This window comes from Aegilops tauschii, chromosome 2, assembly GCF_002575655.3.
Source record: "Aegilops tauschii subsp. strangulata cultivar AL8/78 chromosome 2, Aet v6.0, whole genome shotgun sequence".
Classification (NCBI taxonomy): Eukaryota; Viridiplantae; Streptophyta; class Magnoliopsida; order Poales; family Poaceae; genus Aegilops; species Aegilops tauschii.
The window spans coordinates 136105242-136132788 of record NC_053036.3 but is presented as its reverse complement, the minus strand read 5'-3'; the positions used below and the strand labels follow the sequence as shown (position 1 = coordinate 136132788).

The 27547-nt window shown below is 46.1% G+C and overlaps 3 protein-coding genes across 3 annotated transcripts; 2 read left to right on the top strand and 1 right to left on the bottom strand.

Annotated features, from left to right (window-relative positions):
* Positions 1–322: 322 nt before the first annotated feature.
* Positions 323–2688, bottom strand: LOC109768811 (putative invertase inhibitor). The gene is made up of 2 exons (XM_073509555.1): positions 2417–2688; positions 323–1826 (listed from the first exon to the last, which is right to left on the bottom strand). Exon 2 carries the CDS (start codon positions 1191–1193, stop codon positions 669–671), a length of 525 nt encoding a protein of 174 aa, XP_073365656.1. The 5' UTR covers positions 1194–1826; positions 2417–2688; the 3' UTR covers positions 323–668.
* Positions 2689–6627: 3939 nt separating this feature from the next.
* LOC109768804 (uncharacterized) lies at positions 6628–8031 on the top strand. The gene is given in 1 exon segment (XM_073508227.1): positions 6628–8031. A coding segment is annotated over 1 exon segment (894 nt). The 5' UTR covers positions 6628–6842; the 3' UTR covers positions 7737–8031.
* A 5247-nt stretch (positions 8032–13278) lies between these two features.
* On the top strand, positions 13279–24925 carry LOC109768812 (tRNA nucleotidyltransferase cca2-like). The gene is made up of 16 exons (XM_073506941.1): positions 13279–13416; positions 13772–13905; positions 14245–14371; positions 14472–14524; positions 14646–14695; positions 14797–14895; positions 15253–15362; positions 15465–15592; positions 15776–15866; positions 16650–16724; positions 17106–17165; positions 17264–17354; positions 22157–22210; positions 22449–22613; positions 22768–22865; positions 22959–24925. Exons 1-16 carry the CDS (start codon positions 13279–13281, stop codon positions 23058–23060), a joined length of 1575 nt encoding a protein of 524 aa, XP_073363042.1. The 3' UTR covers positions 23061–24925.
* Positions 24926–27547: the final 2622 nt, after the last annotated feature.

Sequence of the window (27547 nt, the reverse complement as noted above, 5' to 3'; positions counted from 1 at the left end):
GGCTGCTAACCGAATCCGGCCGAAATTGTAAACCATGGCAGGGAGTGGAGGGGACGGGTGACATCACGGTGGAGGGGATAGGAGGCGGCGGTGAGCGTGGAGGGGTGGCAGCAGATCCAAGCCATGATGAGGAGAGAGACGGCGATAGCGACATCGTGGTGAGGAGATATGGCGGTGGCGACGCCGTGGCGAGGAGACATGGGGTGTCGACCTGTGCGAGTTGAGTGAGATGTGAGTAAAGGCTTGTGTCCGTGCAGCGAGGGTGTGAGAGGGATGACCTGTTTTTTATAGAAAAGTTGGTTGTTTTTCATATAAAGGGAAATCAACTATTTGCTCCTAGAGAAATGTAACATATTTTTATAGTGAACAATATCACATACATTAAATAGTAAATTCCCGAGAATAATCATCAACAAGTGATTTATAAGTGAGCCTAAATTTATTAATATCGGATGCAACCTATATATAAAAACTTACATGCTTGTCGCCTGTGGCAACGGACACTCTACTAGTGGAAATGACATCGCACACGTTGGACAACAAATGGCAATTCCATTTTATGCGACCGCTCGAGCAAATGGAAATCAACCACCAGCTAGCTACGTAGCTAGATTAATAAGCCGCGTGAGGCAAGAATTAAACTTGACGTCGGAGCCGAGGATCGGCGCCTACAAGCTAGCAATCACATACGCCAGTCGGGACAGCCACACGGCGTCGTTGTTCTCCTCGCTCATCGGGTTCTTCTCCGCGCTCCCCTCGAACAAGAGGATGTCGCAGTCGCTGGGCGCGAAGGAGGCATGCTGCAGTTTGTCGGACGCCGCTTTGAGGCGCCCAGCAGCTAGGTCACCGAGCGCGCCCTCCAGGGTCTCGTTCATGTCCCTGTAGGAGCGGAGGCACTCCCCGAGGTTACAGACGAGGTCGTCGAGGACGAGCACCGTCGACGTGACGTTGGCCACTGTGAGTTTGGTGGCGACGACGGCGAGCTCCCGTGCGTCCTTGGCGGCCGCGGCGGCCGGGTCGCCCGAGAGCGCGTCCATGCAGGAGTCGTAACCCACTCCCGGGCCGGTTCGGCCGACAGCCGCGCATGTCCTTCTGATGATCGCGGACGGAGTGCCGACGGCGAGGCTGCCGTCTCCGGTACCCAGGAGGAGGATGAGGGTGAGAAGTAGAACTACATGAGGATCCATCGACATATGACTGTCGTCGTACTCTACTCACCTCACCGTGACTATCATGTCGCACCAGTCGGCGGCGTGTATTTATGCAGGCAACGAATAGAATGGATTAAGTAAGGAACAGTTGGAATGACTATTTTACCAGCGATGAGGAAGATAAGAACTCCCTTCGTCTCAGTTTACAAGTCTTGCGTGTATATCTAGATTGTCAATCATTCTAATATAAACTATATAACACAAAAATTATAGGACGTTTATAGGCGCCGGCGCACCGGCCGAACTGTTGGGCCGGTCAAGCCCCAGCCGCCCGATACATCCGTTCCCAACCGTCTGATTGCTTTGTTTTAGAAGTCAAACACACAGAAAAAACACGCACAGGAAACAAGAAAAAAAGGACAGCGTGCGCACATGCCGGATCAGTTGGCTCGCCGGCCGCCTGCGATCTTGCTTGCCACCGCGACACCGCGCCCGTCACCCGCGCTCGCCTGCCGCTTGCCTGACAGTTGTGTCTGGCACTTGCCTTGGCTCCCTCTGCTCGTCATGGTTGCAGCTCGAACACAGGAGGGTTCCAGCGCGCTGTCATTCATGGTTGGAGCATCCCCGGCGTCCCCGTCTCCGGCTCGCCCCCATTGTGAACTTGCACCGCCATGTCTAGCAAAAAAAGCAACAAAAACCTCCCGTGCCGGTTCCAGCAAAAAATAATGATGGTTCCAGCAAAAATCTCAACAGCACAAAAACTTCGGTAGTAGATTTGTAGCAAAAAAATTAGCTAGTTCCAACAAAAAGAAACACCGGTTCCAACAAAAAATCATGCCGCTTTGAGCAAGAATGTTTGCTGGTTCCAGCAAATTACATGACACTGATGCATGTTGGATGTAGCAATTGAGAACATTGGTTGTAGCAAAAACTCAAACGGTGGTAGCAAAGAAATTGATGCACTGGTTCCCCCCAAAAAAACATGGTAGCAAAATATTTGATTGGTTCCAACAAAAACCGAGGTTGGTTGTAGCAAAAATGTACAGTGGTTGTACCAAAAACAAATGACATGGTAGCAAAATTTTGGGTTGGTTCCACGAAAAAGAAACGAACATGGTGGTAGCAAAAAAATTGATTGGTTCCAGCAAGAACTGAAGATGGTGGTAGCAAAATTGAAAACCGGTTGTACCAAAAAGCAAATAACATGGCAGCAAAATTTTGAGTTGGTTCCATAAAAAAAGAACGTGGTTGTAGCAAAATCTTACACTGGTTCCATCAAAAATCAAGGGCGTTGGCAGCAAAAATTGGGGCTGCTTCCAAGAAAAGAAAATGCTGGATCTCCATCACTTGTCGCCGTGGTTGCAACGCCTCAACGCCGGCCGCCGCGGCTCTCCATCACTTCTCGCCGCCATCGGCAGCACCGGTGGGTGTTGGTTTGCAGTGCTGGTCGCTGGTTGGGGGGTGAGGGGGCGGGGTGGGGGCAGCCATGGTGGGGGAGGCGCGGTGGCCATGGCTGGTGGCACAGCCGGTCGCCGGTGGGGGAGGCGCAAGCATCTACAGAGAGGGAGAAAAAGGGCGAGCGGAGGAGGTTGCGGTAGAGATGCACGAGCGAAGAATGAGTGGATGGTGTTGTCCCTAAAGAGATAAGGTAATACGGGAGATGGTCGTTCGGTGGTGGGCCTACTTGCAGAGAAAGCGAGCGGTGCGACCAGCCCGACGATTCGGCCGGTGCGCCGTGTGGAAAGGTTTCCCAAAATTATACCGTTCGAAAATAGAACATATGAAGTTTATATTGGTATATTTTTTGTAATATTTGACTTGTATTAGGTTGGTCAAATTGACGACCTAAAGGTATGCGCACGCCTTATAAACTGAAAAAAAAGAGTAATACTACATGGAAATATATCAATTTTTTTTGCTTTTGCAGTCTTTACCAAGTCAATCAGATCTAGCTAGCGAGCGCTTTAGTGTCTTTAACGACGCAAGATAAAATCGTTGATGACTGCCATTCGTTGATCATAAATCGGAAAGTTTGGACGGAATCGTACATGTTTTTCTTGTGTGTTTCTAATCCCCAAAGAACTCTTTCAAGCCCCCGCGCTTCAACGAGAATTCATAAAAGCTCGACCGCTCAACTGGCAGGCTTTTTTGATCGGGTCCCACTATGTGAATAAGGTATATATGTGCACCGGTTGTGCATGCAGAACTCTAATCTCAGAAAAACTCTTTCAAGCCCGCACGCTTCAATAAGCGAATTCATCAAAGCTTGACCGCTCAATCGACATGCTTTTCTGATGGGGTCCCACCACGTGAATAAGGTATGTATCTGCACGGGTTGTGTATGCAGAACTCTATTCTCGGAAAAACTCTTTCAAGCCCGCACGCTCCAACAAGCGAATTCATCAAAGCTCGAACGCTCAACCGACATGCTTTTCTGATCGGGTCCCACCACGTGAATAAGGTATGTATGTGCACGGGATGTGCATGCAGAAGTGTAATCTCGGAAAAACTCTTTCAAGCCCGCACGCTCCAACGAGCGAATTCATCAAAGCTCGACCGCTCAACCGACAGGCTTCTCTGATTGGGTCCCACCACATGAATACGGTATGTGTGTGCACGGTATGTGCATGCAGGACTCTAATCCCGGAAAAGCTCTTTCAAGCCCGCGCGCTCCACCGAGCGAATTCATCAAAGCTCGACCGTTCAACCGACAAGCTTCTCTGATCGGGTCCCACCATGTAAATATGGTATGTGTGTGCACGGGATGTGCATGCAGGACTCTAATCCTGGAAAAGCTCTTTCAAGTCCGCACGCTCCAACGAGCGAATTCATCAAAGCTTGACCGCTCAACCGACAAGCTTCTCTGATCGGGTCCCACCACATAAATAAGGTATGTGTGTGCACGGATGTGCATGCAGGACTCTAATCCCAGAAAAGTTCTTTCAAACCCGTGCACTCCAACGAGCAAATTCATCAAAGCTTGACCGCTCAACCGACAAGCTTCTTTGATGGGGTCCCACCACGTAAATATGGTATGTGTGTGCATGGGATGTGCATGCACAACTCTAATCCTGGAAAAAGCTCTTTCAAGCCCCCGCGCTTCAACTAGCGAATCCATCAAAGCCCGACCGCTCAATCGACAGGCTTCTCTGATCGGGTCCCACCACATGAATAAGGTATGTGTGTGCCGAAAAAGCTCTTTCAAGCCCCGGCGCTCCAACGAGCGAATTCATCAAAGCTCGACCGCTCAACCGACAGGCTTCTCTGATCGGGTCTCACCACATGAATAAGGTATGTGTGTGCACGGGATGTGCATGCAAGACTCCAACCCACCTAATTCCTACTGCTAATCTCTCCGCCCCCTGATTGGCCCACCCTAATCCACCCAATAACCTTCCATTTAAATAAACAGTAACATTCAAATAGGGAAACCAAGTCCTGTCGAAAACCGAGCACGCTACATGGTTAATTTTCGCCTCACCTCTCAACTCTGATTTTTCGTGATAGGTGCTGATTCAACTAAATCATGTAAATATTAGTAATAAAAAATTCAAAAATCACACCATATATGTGCTATCACTTTTTCTAAAACATAGACAAAAGATTTTTCTTAATAACCTTCCAAACTAAAATCAAATATTCCTCAATACTAAAAATTGCCAATCCCATGCAACATTTATTATCTATTACTATTAACTCTACTGTTGAATCACAGTTACAATTTTTCCTAATACAAAAATAAAATCTTATATTTTGCAAATCTCTAACATTAAAAGGAAACCCCCAGGTTACCTTCGTCGATCTCCTCCCTCCCATCGAACGACCCCACCTCCCCGTCATCCATGTTAAAATTTGATGTCAAAAAACAAGAAAAAAACAGTCCCACCTTAGCTCCCTTTCTCATATCTGCTTCAGAGCATCTACAAACGGCAAGTACCAGTCCACGTTGTTTCCCTCCGAGAAAAGAGGATCCGGGCGGTCCTTCTGCCCCGAACTTTACCGGCCTCCAATCCGCTGCCCGCCGGTCCCTGCCTACTCCATCCGTCGCTTCGGCGACGGGAGGGGGTGGGGACCCTGGTGCTTCGGCTCCGACTTGTGTTTAGGGTTGGTGTAGTGTTTTCTTGGGGCGCGGCTTCCATGGAGGAGATGGCGCCTCGTCGGAATAATTTGCCTTTGCTCTTCCTCCATCTCGGCGTCATTCCAACCAGTGGCGACGAGGGGCAGGTGGCCCGATCGTCTCGTCGATCTTTGGATCCAGCGAGGTTCGTGTCTGGTGGTCGGCCGTCGGCGCTCTCACGGGTGGCGTTCGTGTCAGCTGCTATAGTTGTGTTTACTGTCTTACAGTTGGGTGCGTGGACGACGTCAGGCGGCGACCTTCCTCTTCTTCGACTACTTCGGATGAAGTTGACGACGTCGAGATCTGGTGACCACCGGGAAGATCCCTGGCCTACATGCCACAAAGACTCGGTTTCGTAGTTTGCGGCGACCCGCTTCATCGGCTCGAAAAACATCTTTGTATGCGATGGTGCTCTCCCAGATCTTGGTATGGCGGCTGTTCTCATCTTTTTCCGGTGTTGCCATGGTGGTGGCGGAGGATGTTTGTGGACTACGTTTCGGCGAGGCACAAGTTTTTCCAAGGTTGGAATATTAATTTCACTTGTTGTGGAATTCTTTGTGCAAAATTGCTTGACAAGCATGTTTGTCTCGTATGGTGACCATATGTGTAATCTTTGTAAACAGATTGTCTAATAAAATATATGGTTGCTTAAAAAAACGCAAGTACCAAAATCCGGTCCCCAATCGCTTGCGGACGTCCGCATACTTACAGGTCAGCACACAAACATTCGATTCTACAACCAGATACTCCATTTTCAAATCATCAAATCCATATTACATGCAACATCAAACCTAATCTAAGTAGAGCTCGCCCGGCTCTGCCGGAACCTTGTCTGGCGGCCGGCTGCGCCCTTCGAAGTGTTGCTCCGGTCGCTGGCGAGGTACAATAGAAGATGGGACACATACCGGCTAACAGGACACGAGTTGCCGCCATCTCCCATGCGCTACTCTTCCTCGTCGGAGCCTGTCGCCTGCACGTCTCCGGTGGATGTGGGATCGATGATGGATTGAGCCGGCTACGTCCACCATAACCGGTTGCGGCACCCGGGGTGGCTGTGCACCATACACATCACCGGAGAGTGCGACTCCGCCTCGCCAACGTCCGCTATATGGACACGTGTATTCATGATACTTGCGCATACACACCAATTAGGTCACCCACGTCTCAGTATTCCCAACTAATTAAACCACACACAGACACCGATCGGGAAATCACATGCGGCGACCAGACTGAGCAACCACCGCGAGATGCAGATGAGCTGCCACTGACAAAAATGAACATGAAGCCTGATTTCACTTTTGGGGCAGGTGTTATAAATACAGGCCTTCTCATCTCTCGTATGGATATCCCACACAAAGAACTAGCTTAGTTCTACTCCCTCTATTCCTAAATATAAGTCTTTTTAGGGATTCCACTACAAACTACATACGGATGTATATAGACATATTTTAGAGTGTAGATTTACTCATTTTGCTCTGTATGTAGACCATAGTGGAATCTTTAAAAAGACTTATATTTAGGAACGGAGGAAGTAGTTGACACACACACACGAGCACAAGCGCAGACAATTCAGCATGGATTCCAAGAAGACCACCGTGCCCACACTTGCCTTCGTCGTGGCGCTGCTGCTCTCATGCACTGGCATGATCAGCGCGGCACGGTACCTTGAAGAGAAGGCGCCACAGGAGGAGCACCTGCCGAGTCCTACGGCGCCTGAGGTGTCGAAGATGCCTGAACTGCCACATCCAGTTGTGGATGAGGTGCCGAAGATTCCAGAAATGCCGTACCCCACCATTCCAAAGATGCCAGAGCTGCCGCACCCTACTGTTCCAGAGCTACCAAAGCCTGAGGTGCCAAAGATGCCTGAAGCGTCGCACCCCACCACAATGGAGCAACCGAAGCCTGAAATCCCACATACCGTTGTTCCTGAGATGCCAAAGACGCCTGAAGTGCCACACCTTACCATGCCGGAGGTATCGAAGATGCCCGAACTGCCACACCCAATTGTATCAGAGGTGCGGAAGATGCCCGAAGTGCCAAAGATACCTTAGGTGCCACGCCCTACCATGCCAGAGGTGCCAAAGATGCCCGAACTACCACACCCAAACGTACCAGAGGTGCCCAAGATGCCCAAAGTGCCACACCCTACAACGCCGGAAGTGCCACACCATGTTGTACCAGAAATGCCCCATCTGATTGTACCGGAGGTGCCAAAGATACCTGAAGTCTCGCACCTTCTTGCGCCTGAGGCACCTAAGACCGAGCTAGAACACCCTCCTACGCCAGAGGTGCCAAAGATGCCAGAGATACCAGAGATACCACACCCTGCAATAGATGAGATGCCAAAGATTCCTGAAGTACCTCACATCGACGTACTAGAGGTGTCTAAGCCTGAAGTCCCACACCCAGCTGCACCAGAGGGGCCAAAGGGCAAATCACACTACCCGAAGACGGAGGCTAAACCATGATGAAGAACTCCGTGACTATGTCTATGTAGCATGTCCTAGTATGCACGTACGATTATATGTAAGCTACGATGATGTGTTTTTCATTGTGTGCGTTCTTTGTTCGTGAGGAGCTAGCTGTTACTTGCTTTGGTTAGGGGCGTCATGTTTCCGTGGTGTATATGTCTACTACTTTGTTTTATGACGTTTGATGGAAGTATGTGTTTGTATCTTTGGATTGGTGTACAAATATATAAAAGAGTTCTTGTCTGCATTTATATGGTCCGGAGTTCAGTCTTTTATCTTCTCTCTCTTTTTCTTTGCGGGTGCACTCTTTCATCTTCTCAATTAAACTTGTAAGTTTCACACGGTTTCTAGAAGTTGATGTGTCTAGGCCCTTCGAAAAAAAGAGTTGATGTGTCTAACTAAATTGAGCCGTATTTTGTACAACAATATTATGACATCCTGACTTATGACACTCATATCAATAAGAAATTCTTCCTTTTCGGGGAACCCAGAGCCCCCAATTTCGCCAGGTTCTTCATTGACTTCATGCCGCAAACCGTCCTCTGGGTTGTCCTGTCCCAGTTCATGTGCGACCTTGATGCGTAGATTGCAGGTAACCACACGCCATTAGTGGAGGAAGGCTCTCTGGCCAGCGGTGGAGTTCCTCCTTCCACTGTTGAGGACTGTCGATCCCGTGGTAAAGATCGCCGACAAGTTCGCGCAGTGGGTTTAGGAGACTCCTCGTGTACAGTCCAGGAGGAGGAGACACCTATACGTACACGGCGTCGCCGAGCCACTTGGCCGCCAAGAGGAGGTTGCCCGTGAGCACAGACTGGTTGACATGAGGGTCGTCGTCGCCGTCGACTCCTCAACAGGCAACAGCCTCGCGTGTGCGTGATCGACGTCCAATCCAATATACTTATTTTTTAGGGAGAAGTCTATATTACAATTCTCAATTGTCTCAATTCTCAAACTCAAAACCGTATACTTTGTAGTATAACCTCAAACTTGCAAAGCGGGACAAAAATCAACCCGTCTCTAGTTATATCAGTTTCATCCCTATGTTTGACTGGTTTTGACCAAAAAATTAACATTTTTTACATCCGTGAACATTTTTAGAATTCATAGTCCTTTTTAAATCTGCTAACATTTTTCAAACTCCATGAACCTTTTTATATATATGTGATTTTTTAATTTCTTATCTCCTTTCAAGTTCACACTTAAAAAATTTGAGAACAATTGTAAAATTCAAAAACTTATTTTAAATCAGCAACCAATTTTCAAATCCCTGAATTTATTACCGACGTTGCGAGTTTTTCATAATATGCAGAATTTTTTTAATTTCATACTCATTTTTTGAATTTCTGAATTTTTTTGAATCCGTAAAAGTGTTTTCACATTCATGTATGTTTTTCGGATTCGTGATTTTTTCCATATTCGCAATTTTTTAATTCTTCTATATTTCTCAAGTCCGCCAATATTTCTTAAATTCGTGTTTCTTTTATTAACGATATTTTTAAAATGCATGAACATTTTTCAAAATTCGTAAACACTTTTAAAAATCACTATTTTTAAAAATTTCACAAATTATTTCTTTCAATTTTTAAACTTCTTAAAAATTAACACTTTTTTTTTCAAACCCATGATTGTTTTTCAAATTTGCGATGTTTTTGGAATTACTGAACTTTTTTCAAACTCACGAACAATGTTTCAAATTCGTACAACGATTTTTGAATTCACAAACATTTTTTCCCTTTTTTGAGCACTTTTAAGTTTTTCGATGGATTGAAAAAAAAGCAGAAGGGAAAAAGCCACAAATATATATAGCAAGGTGATATTCTTGGTTTCGTCCCGCGATTAGTTTCTTTTCCCATTAGTTTTGAACACGTACGAGGTGGCGAGGTGGTACTAAACGTTGATCTCAATTTTAAGTCTGTTGCTGGGTGCTGGGCCTCCTTCGTACGGATACATATATGGGCCAAAAAAAAATCATGTGAGCCTTTAGTAATCATGTGAGCCTTTAGTTTTCCCGCACACCCATCGTGGCACTATTGCAAAAAGGCCCTTCTCTTTTCCGGAGATTGAACCCGCACTCCCACGTAAGTGGCTCTGGGAAAAACGATTCGGTAAAAAAAATCCCTTTCGCGTGTCCTCTGTTTCTTCGTATGCAGACCGGCGGTGTTGGAGGCCGCCGCGGCGAACGGGGTGGACGAGGTGGCGGAGTAGGAGGCGCAGCGCATCCCGGCGCCGCATGGGGACTGCGAGCCCGCTGCGCACCTGTCACCCACCAGCGCGGACCCCGAGGCCGTGCCGGTGACGATGGAGAGAATCAGGATGAGGAGGATGCCACTGCGGATCCATGCCGATCCGGAGCGCCGGAGCGTCGGCACGCGGCCCCGTCAAGCAGCCGCCGAGGTCGAGCCTGAGCAGGCCATCGCTGCCGCGCCTCTGTCACAGGCCCATCCAGCCCCGTGCGTGCAGGCCCAGCCAAACCCGCGCCGCAACCGGCTGACGAACGCGAAGCAACCATCGGTCGCAGGCGATGCGGCCTGGGAAATCATAGAGATGGGGTCAACGGGCCTGGGAAATCAGAAGAGAGAGAGAGATGGGGTGAACGGAACAAACGCCAAAGGAGGGTATCAGGGGCGGGGAGGAGGAGCTTACCGCGCGGTGAAGGAAGAGAGAGGGGAACGCGACGTCGTGGGCTGTGGAAGCCACGGGCGCGTGGGTGTGGTGTGGCTGGAGCACGGATAGAGAGAAGAGCAGCGCTGATGGAGATGGGAGAAGAGCAGCGCTGATGGAGATGGGAGAAGAGCAGCGCTGATGGAGATGGGGTTCCTTGGCTCGCTGGATGGATGGATAGATAGAAGAGGAGAAGAGCAGCACTGCTATGGAGGAATGGAGATGTGGAATAAAAGTCCACGCAGTGGTGAGCTTCTCGGTGGGGATTTCTTGTTGTGGATTGGTTTTTTTAATGGCTTAACCGACCAGAAGGTGCTAGCCCTAGCACCGATTGCAAAGCACTGATATAAGAGCAACTCCATGAATTTTATCCATTTTTTGTCCTTTGGTCGGCATTTTCGGCTTTGTTCGCCCGTTCGCATTTTGATTGGTAGTGCATCCAATACGCTGACACAGTTTTTACTCTTTTAGCGTATATATAATTTTTTTGCCCAAAGTTCACATAATTCAACCGAATACAAATATCTTATAGTTACACAACCAAATAAAGTCTCATGATTTACAAATCAAATAAAATTTAAATTATCACAAATAAATTTCAAAGATAAAATTTAAATCTCATAGTAGCCGCGCTTGGAGCGTTGCTGCCGGCAGCGAAGGCGAGGGGTGGCCTGGACGTTGGGGTGCTACGGCGGCGGAGAAAATAGTTCACCAACGCCAGCAAGAACAGTTGCCGGGTGTGGCGTGCTGCTGCGGAGGTATGTGGGTGCGGGCGGCGGCCTGGGCATCAGAACTGGGCGACGACGGCGAGGGAGGGGTGGCCGGGTGTGGTGGATGTCTGTGGGAGAGGGGGGGGATGGCCAATGTGCCATCGACTGGCAGGCCAGGGGAGGACTAGGGTGGGTGTCGCGTGCGTCTGCTCCGTGTCCGCGCAGACGCAAACCCTGCCCAAATTTGGGTCCGTTTGCGTCGCCGCATTGGGCCATGATTTATGTCTGTTTCGATCCAAATGGACACACGCACACAATTTGTGTCTGCGCGTTAGAGTTGCCCTAATTACTTGTCGTTGTTTGTTGTTACTGTCATAGTTTAGTATTCATGCCTACCATATCTTATGAATACATCATCAGATACAATAATTAATAATGAGTGAAATATTAGAAATAGATATTTTTAAAGGAGAAGATATTTGGAGCTCACGCAGACTTGCTGACAATTAAGATATTCCTCAACTCTAGATGTCACCGACGTCGTTGGTGAGATAGGGTGAAGAGAGGGAGGGATGAAGAGTAGAGAGAATGTGACAACGATGCATCCACCTGAAATTTAGCCGTGATGAGGAGGAAAAGCTTTTTTGTTGTGGTGATGATGGCCAAGTCCAAATGGTGCAAAAGAGGAGGAACGGAATATAATCTTGTAAATCAAATAACCAACCTTTTCTAACAGAGTAAAAACTTGTTTGCTTTCGAATACTAACAAAAAACTTATATACAAACAATCTCACTTCAATGCACCACTACACTTGAATCCAAAAATCATTTGCAGATCTTTTGAAAATTCTATGCAAAACTTTTGGATTGGTTATTGAACTCTCGAATAGTATACAACAATTCCACCATTTGTATATCCTACTAAAAACAATTAGACTATTTCTCTTCCACTCGATGATAGTGCTAAGCCGAAGGAGGTGCCATCAAAGGATATCCCTACGACCTTCTCAACTTTATACTACCTGGTATTGACACCAACAATCTTTTTTAATTGCAGACACAGGGCGTGTGTTTTTTTTAAAGGTATGAGTGTTTGGAATTCTTCTTGATTTAAAAAAATTAATGCTTTTAAATATGTTCACGCTTTTAAAAAAATTCTCAAAATTTCCCAAAAAATGTTCCAATTTTTTGAAAATCGATCACAAAATTTTAAAATTGTGTTTAAAAAACATGTGTTCAAGAAATATTCATTTTCGAAACATGTTTCAGTTCTAGTAAAAATATTAAAATTTCAAGATTGTTTAGTTATTTTATAATAAATAAATAGTTGTGTTTTTTTAAAAAAAACCAATTACTAGACTATTCCATGCTCCACTACTCTTCCATCAAATGAAGGATGTTAGAGTGGCTTCTTTACGTCCACACTTCAAGGTAGACTTGTTAATGATGTTTATCAAAACTGTATGTAAGAAATGGCGCGTACAATCATGCAGAGTAATTTTTACAATAGTTTTTGCCCGTTGCAACGCACGGACATTTGTACTAGTTGTATCTACAAGTCGTGTCGATCAGAGCTAATGGGCCGGTCCACCCTACGCCCATCGATCGATATGCCGCTGTTCGCCACGACGCTCGGGCCGACAGGAAAAACACGACGCTCGCGCCGACGAACCGCTCGGCGTTGCCAGTCTGCCACACGGCGCGGGAGGGGTCCGATCGACCTCGGTTTTGACTAATCGCTTGATCTCCCCGGGCGCGACGCCGTTGCCTTGCCTGATCGCATCGGCTCATGTCCCCACCACCTCACCTCATCGCAGCGACTGCGGCAGCCAGGCGAACAGGAGCCAGGAGGCCATAGCCGCCACATGGACGCCCGGTAGCAGTCGGCGGCGGTCTCCCACCGTCCACGCGGCCGCGTCACGAGCCCAGCAGAGAAGGTAACCTAATAACAGCCTATGCATGCCCTAGCGATTTCCAAAAGTTTACGGCTGTTCGATATTGGGTACACGGACGGATTGCACATCGGGATTATTTCTTTCTAATCCTAACAACAGCCGGGAGGCCAACCCCTGCATGCAGGAGGTCTCTTTGCCTGCTCATCCCACCTCGTGGCGGCCTCCTCCTTTTCATCTCCCCTCTCCGCCTTCGGAGAACTAGCTCCAGCCGGCATGGCGGCGGGGGCGCAGCAGCCGAGCATAGTGCCCACAGAGCTGGAGCAGCAGATTTTCGGGCGCCTTCTCGATGTTGTCCACCACGGAGGCCTCGGCACCCAGCTCCGCGTCGCCGGCGGATGGGTCAGAGACAAGGTGAGCAGTGCCACTTTCTCGCGGTGCAGTAAAAATACTGAAATTAGAAACGTAGCAGTGTTTAGTCTATATAGGGTTTATGGTGTGATCTCTCCTGCAGGGTTCGATATCTGTGTTTAGAAAATATGGGGAAAATCGTTGGGTGATGGGCAGATGTAGGCCCTTTATATTCTCTAGAGTTTATGTACTAGGGTTTAAGGAGGCACTTTTAGTTTAAAAAAAAAAGGAGGAATTGTTTAATGATCAAGTAGAGAATTCCATGAAAATCGCATCTGTGGCTTGTGGTTTACTAAACGATTGTGGGGCACTGGGTGGTGTTGTGACTTAAACCCTTGCTTTGGCATATTCTTGGCAGCTATTGGGGAAAAACTCTACTGACATTGACATCGCGCTTGATGACTTGACCGGCAAAGAATTCTGTGAGAAAATAACTGACTACTACGAGAAGGTTATCAGCCATGAGCTGAAAACACCTTGTGTTATCCCATGGTATGCAATCTTTGTTATACTAATTCTGGTTAGTGCCGTATTACTGTCAATGCTGATATCATTTTGCCACTTCTTTGAGATTTATAGCCTTTACACTTCTGTGCATTTCAATTTTGTTTGAGTTGAGTTTAAACAGAGGCAGGGAGTGTAACTATTTTATCAAGGCAGTGTGCTCTATATGTTCATAAGTGTACCATAGGATAGGTCACCTTTTGGTCCAAGCAGAGTGTTATATACATGCTCCCAACTCCTAAGTGTACCATACTTTGTCGCATTAACATATGCAGTAATTTAAATGCCTTTTATCATGAACTTGTGACATTTTATAGTTTCCTGCAGCAAACCTGGCCAATCTAAGCACTTGGAAACCGCAAAGATAATACTATCTGACATCTCTGACATCACGATTGATTTTGTCAACTTGAGGTCTGAAAAATATGCTGAAAACAGTCGTATTCCCACTGCGGTACGCACATGCACTTAGAATTGCTTTGCATACTCATTTTAGCGACCTTGTGCACCAATTTACTATAGTTTACTGATATGTCATACTTGTTGACGTGCAGGAGTATGGTATGCCCGAAGAAGATGCATTCCGCAGGGACCTAACAATTAATAGGTAATACAGTTTTCATTTTGAAATGATTTTTAGGGTATTTAGATTTATGCTTTCATTGCTACAATGTTTATTTTTAAGATAGTATCCTATTTTGTCCTCTCTGAATTTTGAATTTTGGCAGCTTATTCTATAATATCAACACGAACTTGGTGGAAGATTTAACTCGAAGAGGTGAGTTTAGCCATTATTACACGCTTGTAAACTCATGTGACCAGTTTAAAATCCATGCTTCTATGTAACCATAATTGATCAATATCCTATAATCTATGAAGGTCTTGAAGATCTGAAGAAAGGCCTTATTGTTACTCCTTTACCAGCCAAAGTTACATTCCTCGATGATCCCCTGAGGGTTCTTCGAGCAATCCGATTTGGTATATTCAAACATCACGTACCTGAACACCAATAACTCTTGCTATAGTTTTATCCTTCTCTTTTATTATGCTACTATCTAAACCATTAAGATTAGAGAGGTGTATAAATTGGTTTGCTAATATTCGATAATAATGACATGAAAAGTATAATACTGCGGTAATCTATTCTGAAAACTCAAGGAAAAATGTTTCTCATGTTTGTAAGTCAAAATCTTATGTGTGTCCATAAGTAGTCAACCCATTGTCATTTCATTTTCTTTTGCTGCTGTGCTTATGCCTTATCTAGTCAATTAAATAGTTAAACAGTGACTTGTAATATTGATTTTCGTTGTATGTGCCAATATTTATCTCTGACAGCTGCTAGATTCAGCTTTACATTAGCTGAAAATTTGAAAGAAGCCGCTTCTGATGAAAAAGTGAAGTTGAATCTTCGTAGCAAGATTAGCAGAGAACGCATTGGTCAGGAGGTTTGATTTCTACACTTCTTGTTTTCCTTGTCACTTTCTTTTATCTTTTGATATCATGCAAGACCCTAGGTCACCGATTTTATCTAAGTCTAAATTGTGCAGGTTGACCACATGATGTCAGGCAAATATCCGGTTGATGCAATGTGCCATATCCGTGATTTGGGATTATTTTACATTGTTTTTGCATTTCCTGAAAAAACAGTTCCTCCAGTTCTCGACAAACATGATTGGTATGTCCATGTTCTAATATGTAATTAGTCTGTGTTTTCAATATAAGCAACAATGTCTGGCAAAATTACACTTCGAACTTCTGTACTCGTAGAGTTTGACACTACCAGTGTTCACTGGTGTGTTTATTTCCATTGGCATATTTACTTCAACTCAGTCTCATCTCGTATCTTCTGTTGACGCAGGCTATGTGTTTCACATATTGAAGCAGCATGGAATCTTGCACAATCAATTGGCTGCTCGGTTTTCAGAGGTGGTTCTGGTTCCATGTCGCAGGTCTGAGATTTTCAGCATGTCTGGTTAAGGATACACCGTGAAATATCGTACTCTGACATGATTTATGCATGTTTTTTTCTTTGTTCTATCTTCCATGCTTGGCTTAAAATACTTTTCAGTGATGGTTTTAAAATGCTTATAGTCAAGGGTGTAACATTTTGAGCAGAGTCGAAAGTGTAACCAACATTACCCTTATTCTTATCTGTAAACTGTGTGAGATTCATTTTTACAAACAAAAACAGGGCACATACATTCTTTTGCACCTGATTGAAATCATGGTTGGTACTACCAAGTAAAGCTTCTCCATTTTTCCAATATCTGTTAATCGATTTCGTAAAAAAATGAATCTGTTTATCAATTCAGTAAATCTTATAGATGATTACACACAGTATTATCACTCCGAACCTGGTTGAGAAGGTTGCGAACAGATTTTTGAGTTTCTTCGTTATAGATTCCAAAAGGACATTATATCATCTATTAAACTCTTTCTCAGATCTTCGTAATTTGGTCATAGAATTTTGCTGATGGACTTGTAATATTCCATGTAAATCCTCCACTATATATAATAATACAGCAGTAGGAGCCTCTCCTAGTGTTTTCTTGTCAAAAAAATTTTGATACTAAGATCCTCATCACAGTTTCATCTTAATTATAGAAAAACTGATGATTCCTATGGTATACAACTTTACTGTACATGCTTTTTGTTACGACTGACATTCTTTTACCTGCAAATAATTTCCTTTTATTTTCATAACACTAATTAAGTTTTGTGATGCTGTTCAGGATGAACAGAGAAGGCTTTGCATGTATAGTGCACTATTTACTCCAGTTCGAAATATGGTGTACACGAAGAAAAAGGTAACATCTAACTCATGAATCCTCCAAACTTCAATGCAAACGGTAACTATTTAAGGAGGCAAGCTCGAACTTTGCTTGCAAGTAGAATGACTGGAGAGAGCAGTCTTGGTTCATCGAAATCATAATATATATCTTAGTACAAATATTAGATGCTACTATTGCATCATCTTCACCCTATTTGATTCAAAAATTCTATCTGTTAAAGCAGGGAAAAAATTCTTTTGTTATGTACTTAAATTCTGTTGAATTGTTGCTCTAGAAAAGACTTGGGTCAGTTCTTCTGTAAGTAAGCTGACGAAACTGGATATTAGGTGCTTTAATTGAGCTAATTTGGTCGGTTTTGAAGCAAGTACATTACCAAGTTTGTGGCATCATCTGCAGGAGGTCGTTCGCTATATTATTGGAAACTCTCTGAAGTTGAATGGTTCTGATGCTGAAGCGGTACAGTTTCCTGAGCAGCCTCCAACAGCATTTGTTTCTGCATATCGTACACCTTGGGATTATCACTTTTCATAATCTTTTTATTTTTGTTCTTAAAGATTGTCCAAATACATGCTGCAAGTGACAAGTTTGCCGATTTAATTATTTTCCTCGAGTCAAATGGAAATCTGGAAACTGTTAAAGAGAACCCGAATGACCCCATCTCATTCCGATGCTTTACCACCTTTGAGGACTGCAGTGGAGGTGTCTTTGGTGACTATCGGCAACACACCCGCTTTGGGAGGGGGGCCTGGGCAGGAGGTCTTGGCCCTCTCCTCTCCTGCAGTGTTTGGGCGAGGGACGCGGCAGGAGGCCCCGGTTCCTTTCTCTCCTGGGCGAGGGGCGACCGCGCCTACTGCGGAGCGTGGGCAGGCGGCCCTGAGCTCTCCTTCTCCGAGGTCGCCGGTGCCGGTGCCTGCGGATCCTGGCGCCCCTCTGGGAGATTTGGCTTGGCCGCGCGTTGGGGGTGGGGTTGGAGGCCTCGTCCCTCACGGGGCCACTCGGGAGGAGGTCATCGCGTTTGGAGGCATCCCAGATCCTGTGTCTGAGGGGAGGCGGATGAGCTCCCGTCTCCAGGACCAGCAGGATGTTGATGACATGCAGCTGAGGTGCGCCAAGCGGGCGGCCAAGCTTCGTGATATCGAGATCACTACTGGTATGTCGGTCAACACCTCCAACTCCATTTTGCATTTCTCTAATAATGAAATTATTTATAATGCAAATCAGTTAGGAGTTTCACTAGGTAGTAATGATAGTGAAATTTCAAACTCTGTTAATGATCTCCTAGACTTGGAAGCGGAACGCGCGTTAGAAACAATTCGAAATTTAGCAGCAGTAAAACACATGAATGATGCAGATATTGATGCGTTGGGTGTCAGAGTGCTCGATAATTTTTGTGCGGATCTTGCACCATCCATTCCTGAGTCTGAGGAAGAGGATGCTACTTTAGAAGATACAGTAGTTCGATCCACTGAGCCCGGTTATGAGGACCGGGTGGAGGACTATAGCAAACCCAAACGCAAGTGGAAGCGGAAAGTTTATCCTGTTTCAGCGGTTCGTAGGAGTGCTAGGATCCGTACTACTAAAAAATTTCATGATGAAATATGAAAGGAATCTTTTGGAATAGCAGAGGTCTGAAAGACTTGGCTAAAAGGAGGTTTCTTGTAGATGCGTCTATCGAGCATAGATTAGATTTTATTGCTCTCTCGGAAACTAGTAGAGATAATTTTGCGCCCCAGTTTCTCAATACTTTATCGGGCGGTGTCGATTTCGATTGGCACTGCCTGCCTCCGCGAGGAAGATCGGGTGGGATCTTAATTGGAGTGAGATGCGATTCGCTGGAAGTCCGAAGTGTCGTGATGGGTGACTTCGCGGTTAAGTTTCGGGTTAGGTCCAAAGCAGATGGGTTTAACTGGGCTCTGGTGGCGGTCTATGGTGCCGCGCAGCCCGAGCTTAAACCAGAGTTTTTGGCGGATCTTGTTCGAATTTGCAGCTCTGAGCAGCTCCCAATATTAGTTGGGGGTGACTTTAATATCATTAGGAGGAGAGAGGAAAAGAATAATGATAATTTTGACGGCAGATGGTCGTTTATGTTTAATACCATTATTCAAAGCTTGGATCTGAGAGAGATAGAGCTTTCTGGCAGAAAATTTACTTGGCTAATGCTTTGCCAAACCCGACGTTTGAGAAGCTGGATCGAGTCCTAGCGAGCGTCGAATGGGAACATAAATTCCCTTTGGTAACGGTCCAGGCTCTCTCGCGCGGAATCTCTGATCACACGCCTTTATTCGTGGACTCTGGTGAGCCAAACCACGTGGGAAACAAAAACTCCTTTTCATTCGAGCTGGCATGGTTTGAATGTGAAGGCTTCTTGGATCTGATAGCCAGGGAATGGGCTAAGGATGCAGGAGGTAGGACTTCCGTTGAGCGCTGGCAGAATAAGATTAGGCATTTGAGGAGTTTCTTACGTGGGTGGGCTAAGCACCTTAGTGGGATTTATAAGGTCGAAAAGGAAAGGCTCCTTACACTTATTCAGTCCCTAGATTTAAAAGCCGAATCCACAATTTTGCAACCCACAGAGCTTCATGCTAAGCTAGAAGCAGAGATGAGATTGAAAGAGCTGCTCCGTGAAGAGGAATTAAAGTGGGCGTTGCGGGCTAAGGTCCGCAAAGTTGTCCAGGGGGACGCGAACACTCAGTTCTTTCACTTGATCGCTAATGGCAAGCACAGAAAGAAGAGAATCTTTCAGCTTGAACAAGATGAAGGAACTATTTCAGGTCAGGATAACCTAAAATTATACATAACCGAGTACTATAAGCAGTTGTTTGGTCCTCCGGAGGATAACTGTGTGTCTTTGGATGAGTCCAGGATTGAGGATGTGCCTCAACTCACTGCTGATGATAATGATATTTTGGTTGCCCCGTTCTCGGAGAAAGAGGTGTTTGAAGCTATTGTGCAGATGAAAAACAATAAGGCTCCAGGGCCGGATGGATTTCCGGCAGAGTTCTACAAAAAGTGTTGGCATATTATCAAGGGGGATTTGCTACCTATGTTCCATGATCTATTCTCTGGACAGCTTCAGCTATTTCACTTAAATTTTGGAACAATAACATTGCTTCCTAAGAAAACGGAGGATGTGAGAATTGAGCAGTTCAGGCTGATCTGCCTTCTCAATGTTAGTTTCAAAATTTTCACCAAGGTTGGGACTAATAGGCTCACACAGATTGCGCATTCTGTGGTGCAGCAGTCCCAAACTGCTTTCATGCCGGACAGAAACATCCTAGAAGGGGTGGTGGTCCTTCATGAAACACAACACGAAATCCACTCGAAAAAATTAGATGGAGTTGTTTTTAAGGTGGATTTCGAGAAAGCGTACGATAAAGTCAAATGACCATTCCTTCAACAGGCCTTGCGTATGAAAGGTTTTGATGAAGCCTGGCGACGCCAGGTAGAATCGTTTACGCAAAAAGGGAGTGTTGGAATTAAAGTGAATGACGACATAGGTCATTATTTCCAGACACATAAGGGCCTAAGACAAGGGGATCCGATGTCTCCTATCTTGTTTAACATTGTAGTTGATATGTTGGCAATTCTGATAGGAAGGGCTAAGGAGGCTGGTCAGGTGGGTGGCTTGGTACTTCATCTAGTTGATGGAGGTGTGTCTATCCTATAGTACGCCGATGATACGATCATCTTTATGGAGCATGACTTGGCCAAAGCGAGAAATATGAAGCTGGTGTTATGCTTATTTGAACAATTGTCCGGATTAAAGATTAACTTTCACAAAAGCGAATTGTTCTGCTTTGGTAGAGCCAATGACGAACAAGAGGCATATAGGCAATTGTTTGGGTGCGAATTGGGGACTTTGCCTTTCACATACTTCGGTATCCCAATTCACCATCGTAAGCTGACAAACAGAGAATGGAAGTGCATCGAAGACCGATTTGAAAAGAAACTGAGTTCCTGGAAGGGCAAGCTCATGTCATACGGAGGCCGATTAATTCTGATAAACTCGGTTCTCACGAGTATGCCTATGTTTCTTTTGTCGTTCTTCGAAGTCCCAGTTGGAGTTAGGAAAAGACTGGACTTCTATCGATCACGTTTCTTCTGGCAGAGCGATGAACTAAAGAGAAAGTACCGACTCGCCAAATGGGATATCATCTGTCGACCGAAAGACCAAGGGGGTCTTCGTATTGAGAATCTTGAGGTCAAGAACAGATGTCTTCTCAGCAAATGGCTGTGGAAGTTATCGGTAGAGACTGATGCCACTTGGGCGCAAATCCTTCGTAGCAAGTATCTTCACTCCAAAACTTTGTCCCAGGTGACAGCAAGGCCGACTGACTCACCTTTTTGGAAAGGGCTTATGGAAGTCAAATTAACCTCGTTTAATAGGACAAAGTTTATTATTGGCAACGGCGCTAGCACGCGATTCTGGGAGGATACTTGGCTCGGAGAGACCCCCCTTGCCATTCAATACCCGTCTCTGCATCGTATTGTTCAACGACGTGAAGCATTCGTTGCAACGGTACTTCAATCCACTCCCCTTAATATGCAGTTCAGAAGGACGCTAATTGGCAATCGTTGGGAAGAATGGCTCCATCTAGTAGGTAGACTGATGGAAGTTCAACTATCTCAACAACCCGATAAATTACGCTGGAAACTTACTAGGTCTGGAGAGTTTACAGTTAAATCAATGTATGTTGATGTTATCAATTCAAGCTCGATTCCTAGTTCCAAACATGTTCGGGCTGTCAAAGTTCCTTTGAAAATCAAAGTGTTTATGTGGTTTGTCCATAAACAAGTAATTTTAACCAAGGACAATTCGGCAAAGCGTAATTGGACAGGACCTACTAGGTGTAGTTTCTGTGATCGGGATGAAACTATCAAACACCTTTTTCTTGACTGCCCGTTAGCCAAAGTTCTATGGCGGATAGTCCATATTGCATTTAACATTACTCCATCGAGTTCTGTCAAACACGTTATTTGGAACGTGGCTTAACGGGATAGGGCCCGAAACAGCGAGACACATTCGCGTAGGAGTTTGTGCTTTACTGTGGGCAGTCTGGAACTGCAGAAATGATTTGGTTTTTAACAGAACAACAAATATTCATTTTTTGCAGGTTATTTTCTGGGCCACTGCGTTGATCCGTATGTGGTCCCTACTCACTCTGACGGAGGCCAGGGAGCGTTTGGTTACTGGATCTATCCGCTGAGAGATGGTAGCACGGGATATCTTCAACCGGTTTGGATGGCGGTCATGTAATAGGATAGGCAATTACCTATCTTTTTTATGCCAGCCGGTTGTGGCGAGTTTGTTTTTCGCCTTTTTGGCTCTTTGTGAGCTCTCCTTTATTTTCGTTTTCAGACTTTAAGACCTTGTTGAACCTATTTATTTGTTTAATAAGTTGGCCGTATGTATCGTTCTGATGCAGAGGCTGAGGAGTCCCCCTTTTTCGAAAAAAAAAATCTTGAGATACCAACAGACATGGTAGCACGCGTTTTGGCAGGTCAGTGCTGAACATGCTTGTTTTCAAATCCCGAACGTTTTTTATATTGTCGGGTTCTCTATAACCCCATGTCTGTGATGTCAATTGCTTGATTTGATCGTTCGATATATTTGGTTAAACTTATTAGAATATTGGAATAGAGTTGCTGTTGATGAATCAATTGGATCTATTCTTGCATGACATTCTTGCTCCTTTTTTGTTGCTAGACCAAAATTTTGTGACAGTTTAAGCATTTCAGGACTTCTACTCCTTGGAATAAAGGACCTTTGGCGTCTGGCGCTATTGATATCCACTCTGTCCTATCCAGAAGTCCGCAGTGCAAATGGTTCCTTCAGCCAGCAGGATGAGCTAAATAGAAGGAAAGAGATATATATCAGAGTTGAGCGTTTAATAACTGACCTCGGTAAAGAACTTACCTGATGATGCAGAATTATTTTCAGTTTCCTACCTGATGATGCCGAATAGTTTTCGGTAAAGTACTGACTCGAGTCTGTCAGTACTAGTCTGAAATTCTGATTTGCTGTCCTGATTTATACCTTAATCATTTGGTTCTTCAGATCTTGAAGGTGCATGGAAGAAGATCAAACCGCTGCTCGATGGGAACGACATTATGGGAGTTTTGGACATCGAAGAAGGTCCCTTGGTTAAAGAATGGGTATACACTGATGCTTCCCTTCCCTTTGTAAGTGATCACATTGTTCTAGTTGTCAGACATTCTTAACGCAATATTTTTTTCATTTTCTTTCAGAAGGAAAGGCTAGTGAAGTGGCAGCTTGCGCATCCCAAAGGTACCGCGGAGGAGTGCCGTGAGTGGATAAAGCAGTCCAAATGTCAGGAAAAGGAAATGTAGGACGCAGCACCTAAGGAACGTTAACATTGTGAGCGTAGACAGTCGGGGATTTAGATAGATCACAAACTCCACTGGATGATGCGTGTAATTTTTCTTGGTGCTTAATGGGCCTTGATCTTGATTGTCTTGTACTCCCTCCGTCTCGTAATGTAAGACTTTTTTTTGACACTACACTAGAGTCAAAAAATGTCTTACATTTTGGGACGGAGGGAGTAGTTGATTGCTGAGCAAATTTTGCCAAACTTGATGTTTATAGTCAGTCTACCACCTATCCAGGCCACTTAAAATGGATTTCGAGGCTGTTTTGTTAGCTTCTCTAAACTTCAGGGGATCAATTAACCGGTTTCGAAGTTTAGGGGCGATGTTGTCGATTTATATATGGTGGGCATATGCTCTTCTTCCTCTATAAATTCAGAAAGAAGGCTAACTCTATGGGACATGTACGTTTGCTACACATCCGTGCTAGTATTAGGCTTGCGGATGATGCAAGTCATATAAGGTCGCCATTGTGATGGAAGCAGGGGGTTTTCATCGTTTGTATATAGAGACAAAAGGATTACACCATAGCCAAATTAATATGACTTAATACCCTGACATATAAGTGTACTCTATTTTTCTATTTTAACACGGTGGCCCATCATGTTGCCACTTATCTTTTTTTTCTTATCCTCGTTAATGATGGCCATTGTGTCCGTGTGATCAAATTATATTGATTGATGTCCACTTATCTTTTTTGGGAAATGCATGGACAGTATTTTACTCAGCGAACATTTTTTGAATCGGTGAACTTTTTTTAAACTGGGGAACAAATTTTGAAATTCGCGATTTTTTTGAGTTTTTGTGAACATTTTTTAAAAATTTCATAGATATTTTCTTCCAATTCACGAACAAGTTTTGAATAAATGATCATTTTCAAAATCATGAACATTTTATATTTGCTGAAGATATTTTTAAAAATCGTGAATTTTTTATAATATTCAAACAACTTTTTGAAATCATCAACATTTTTTGAATCCATAAACATTTTATGATTTCTTGAACCTCATTTTGAATTCCTGAACATTTTATGATTTCATGAACATTTTTTCAAAACTCACAACATTTTAAATTTAGAATTTTAAAAAATCTCGAATTAATTTAAAGAAAGGAAAAACAAATTAAAATAATAAAACATAAACCCGTGCTGGGGAGGAGGAGAGTTTTGCTGCATAATAAAGAGAGAAAAGAGGGAAGAAAAAGTGCAGCAACCAGGAATCAATCCTAGGTCTCTTGTATGGAGGACGGGTGCTCCAACCACCACACCTCGGACGTCCTCATTTTGAATTCCTGAACATTTTATGATTTCATGAACATTTTTTTTTTAACTCACAACATTTTAAATTTAGAATTTTGGAAAATCTCGAATTAATTTAAAGAAAGGAAAAACAAATTAAAATAATAAAACATAAACCCGTGCTGGGGAGGAGGAGAGTTTTGCTGCATAATAAAGAGAGAAAAGAGGGAAGAAAAAGTGCAACAACGAGGGATGAAACCTAGGTCTCTTGTATGGAGGACGGGCGCTCCAACCACTACACCTCTGACGTCCTCATGATTCCTTAGGCCAACTCCATCGTGTGAACCTAAATGGATGTCCGGTTTGGCCAGATTTTGTCCTTTTGGGACGGCAATGGGTTCGCCCATGTCCGCCTCTGTCCGTTGGGTCGTGGGTGCGCCCAACGCGCGGCCGCACCCCAAATCATGTCCGGGGTGGACGTGATAAAAAAACATAAAAACTTAAATAAAATGCGTAAAAAGGTAAATAAATGCAGTTAAAAAAACTTAAAACATAATTTAGGGGTCACGGCCACAAAACGGCCCAGTTTCACGGTTCGCTTAAACGGCCCAGTTCCATAATTTACATAAAACAAAATAAAAAAACGCCGCCCGCGTGCTCCTGCCGCGCCCGTCGATGCCGTAGCCGTCGCTGTCTTCAGTGACCGCCTGTGTCGTCGTCGTCGCTGACGAGGTCGACGTAGTCCGGCGGCGTCCAGAGGTGGGCCGGCAGTCCGTGGTGCACGGGGGCGGCGGGCTGGAAGGTGTCCGATGCCTGCACCACCTCCTCCCGAGGCGAGGCGTCCCGCTCAGGCGACCGCGGCGGCGTGGGGCACCAGTTAACGCTCCCCACAGCGTTGGCCATCTGCTCCGCCGTGCACGACCAGGTCCACCCCTGTCCCACCAGGCCCGGGTGGAAGGCGGCCACCGGCGGCTCCTCACCTCCTCCTTCAGCACCATCTCCAGCTCGGGGATGGCAACGTCGCCGGTCGCGGAGAGGGCCGTCATCTCCTCGAGGCCCTCCCATTGACGCTCGTCGTGCGTGCGCATGGAGTCTTCCACAACACGCGCCATGAGACGGGCCTCCTCCTTCGCTGTCATGCGAGGAGGTGGAGGTGGTGACGAAGACGGGGAAGGCGACGGCGTGGGCGTGAGGCCGCACACCCGCGTAGACCCGCGCACCTCCCGACGTGGCCACCGCGGCCCCGACACCGTGTCGGCGAAGTCGGACGCGCGCCGCACGTCGTGCTCGTCTTGGAGCCACGTGTCCCACAGCATGGAGTCGGGGGCGTACCTCTCGTCGTAGTAGAGGTCGTCGGGGAGGAGGCGGCGGCGCTCGATCTCATTGCGCCGCGCACGGCCGCTCGTCGGCACCGGCGGGATCGGGACCCGGTCTGCGGAGAGGTGCCAATTGTTGGGGAGGTGCACGTCGCTCCACGAGACTGGCGTCCTCGTCTCCCAGTACCGCCAGCACACATCCACGGCCAGGTACCGCCGGTCACGCTCGCCGGCGGCCCTAGGGGCGATGGTGAAGGGGGCAGGCGCGAGGGGTCGACTGGAGGAGCGCGGCGGAGATGCGGGCTCCTCCTTCTTGACGGAGCCGCGGCGGCGTCCCGAGGAGGAGCCGGCCTCGCGGCCGTGCTTCCCCTTGCGGCCGTAGTTCCAAAGCCCCATGGCTGCGGCCGGCCGGCGAGGTCGAGGACGGGGAACGGCTAGGGTTTCGAGAGTGTCGGGTTTCGAGGGGGCAGAGAGGGGCCGGAGTGGGAAGTGTGGATGACGACCAGTCCACGGCTTCCCATTTAAGAAGGACGGCGACCGTTCGCTGGGCGGATGACAGGTGGGGCCACCCGCCCGTGCGCATTGATGTTGGCGGGTGAGAGGTAGGTGGCCGCCTGCCACGCGGCCCCGACGCGGACATTCGAAGCGTCCGTTCGCTGTCCGCCATGACCCAAACCCGGCGCATGTTTGCGTTCGAAATGGGTCGGTCCGGACACAAAACGGACCAGATGGGTCCGGGCCGTCGCGCGCTGGGCCGCCTCGTTTGTCCCTTTTACCCCAAACGGACGGGAGCGGACAAAATGGGGTCGCGCAGTGTAGTTGGCCTTAGGGTCTCGCCCTTTAAGAAACGAACCAAACTGCGAGTTTGACAGAAAAAAGTCCGAATCATTTTTTCGCTTATGGGTGACATGATGGGTAAACTACGGCAGTTTTGAGGGCAATTTAAATGACGGACGACCAAAAACAGTCCATGCTTTATTATTAGGGAAAGATATATGCACAAATATTATGTTTCATGTTTAGATGAGAGGATTATTGGCGGTGATTTTAAAAACACTTGTTTGCTGTCAGCTGTTGTCTGAGAAGAAACATGTACAAAAGCATACAAAGAAGTCGGATTCAGACACGAAACCTCCGCTGGACGGTCATTTGACAGCAGTACCGAAATGCAACTGCTCCTGGGGTCAATTGCCGATCTCGATCCATCGGCAGCTCAGCTGCTCCGGGCAGTAGGTCCCGGTCGTTTTCGCTATCCTTCTACTGCGCTAGACGATCGGCTGCTCGTGGTTCGCCGAGGCTACCTGATCGATCCGGCCGGTCCGTCTCCTGATGGAAGCAGGTCGTCCACCTACCCGACACCCGTCAGGGCTGGCTGGGACGAATCGCGCGTCCACGCGGTCGCGTAGGAGCGTCGACGGTCCCGTGCGTGATGCAGGTCACCGGCCGCGCCGCGCCACGCCATCAGGAGACGATGCACTCAAGACTTGCATGTCAAGGACAAGCTGCTGAAATAAACAGTCATCTGCGACGAAGTACATTTGACTTCGCTGCGTAGTTCCGAGAGTTGAAGGTGACCATTAATTCCATGACGCCTTCCTTTTCATGTTGGCGTGACCAGCAACTCAAGCTAGCTAGCCAACTCTTCAGGTACCAGCTAGTAATAATATACTCCTACTCACGGGCTACGTAACACAAGGACTTTTAGTTCAACCCCAGCCTGCGTCACCAAAGCTACGTGAATGCATGGCCCTTTTTAGGAAAAAGTATGTTCACCAAAGCTACGTAACACAAGGACTATATGTTGTTAGTTCATTCTCATTTTATCATATATTACTATATAGGGGTCGCTTTTACTCCCCATACAACAATAAGGATTTCCCTGAAATAAATAAATAAAT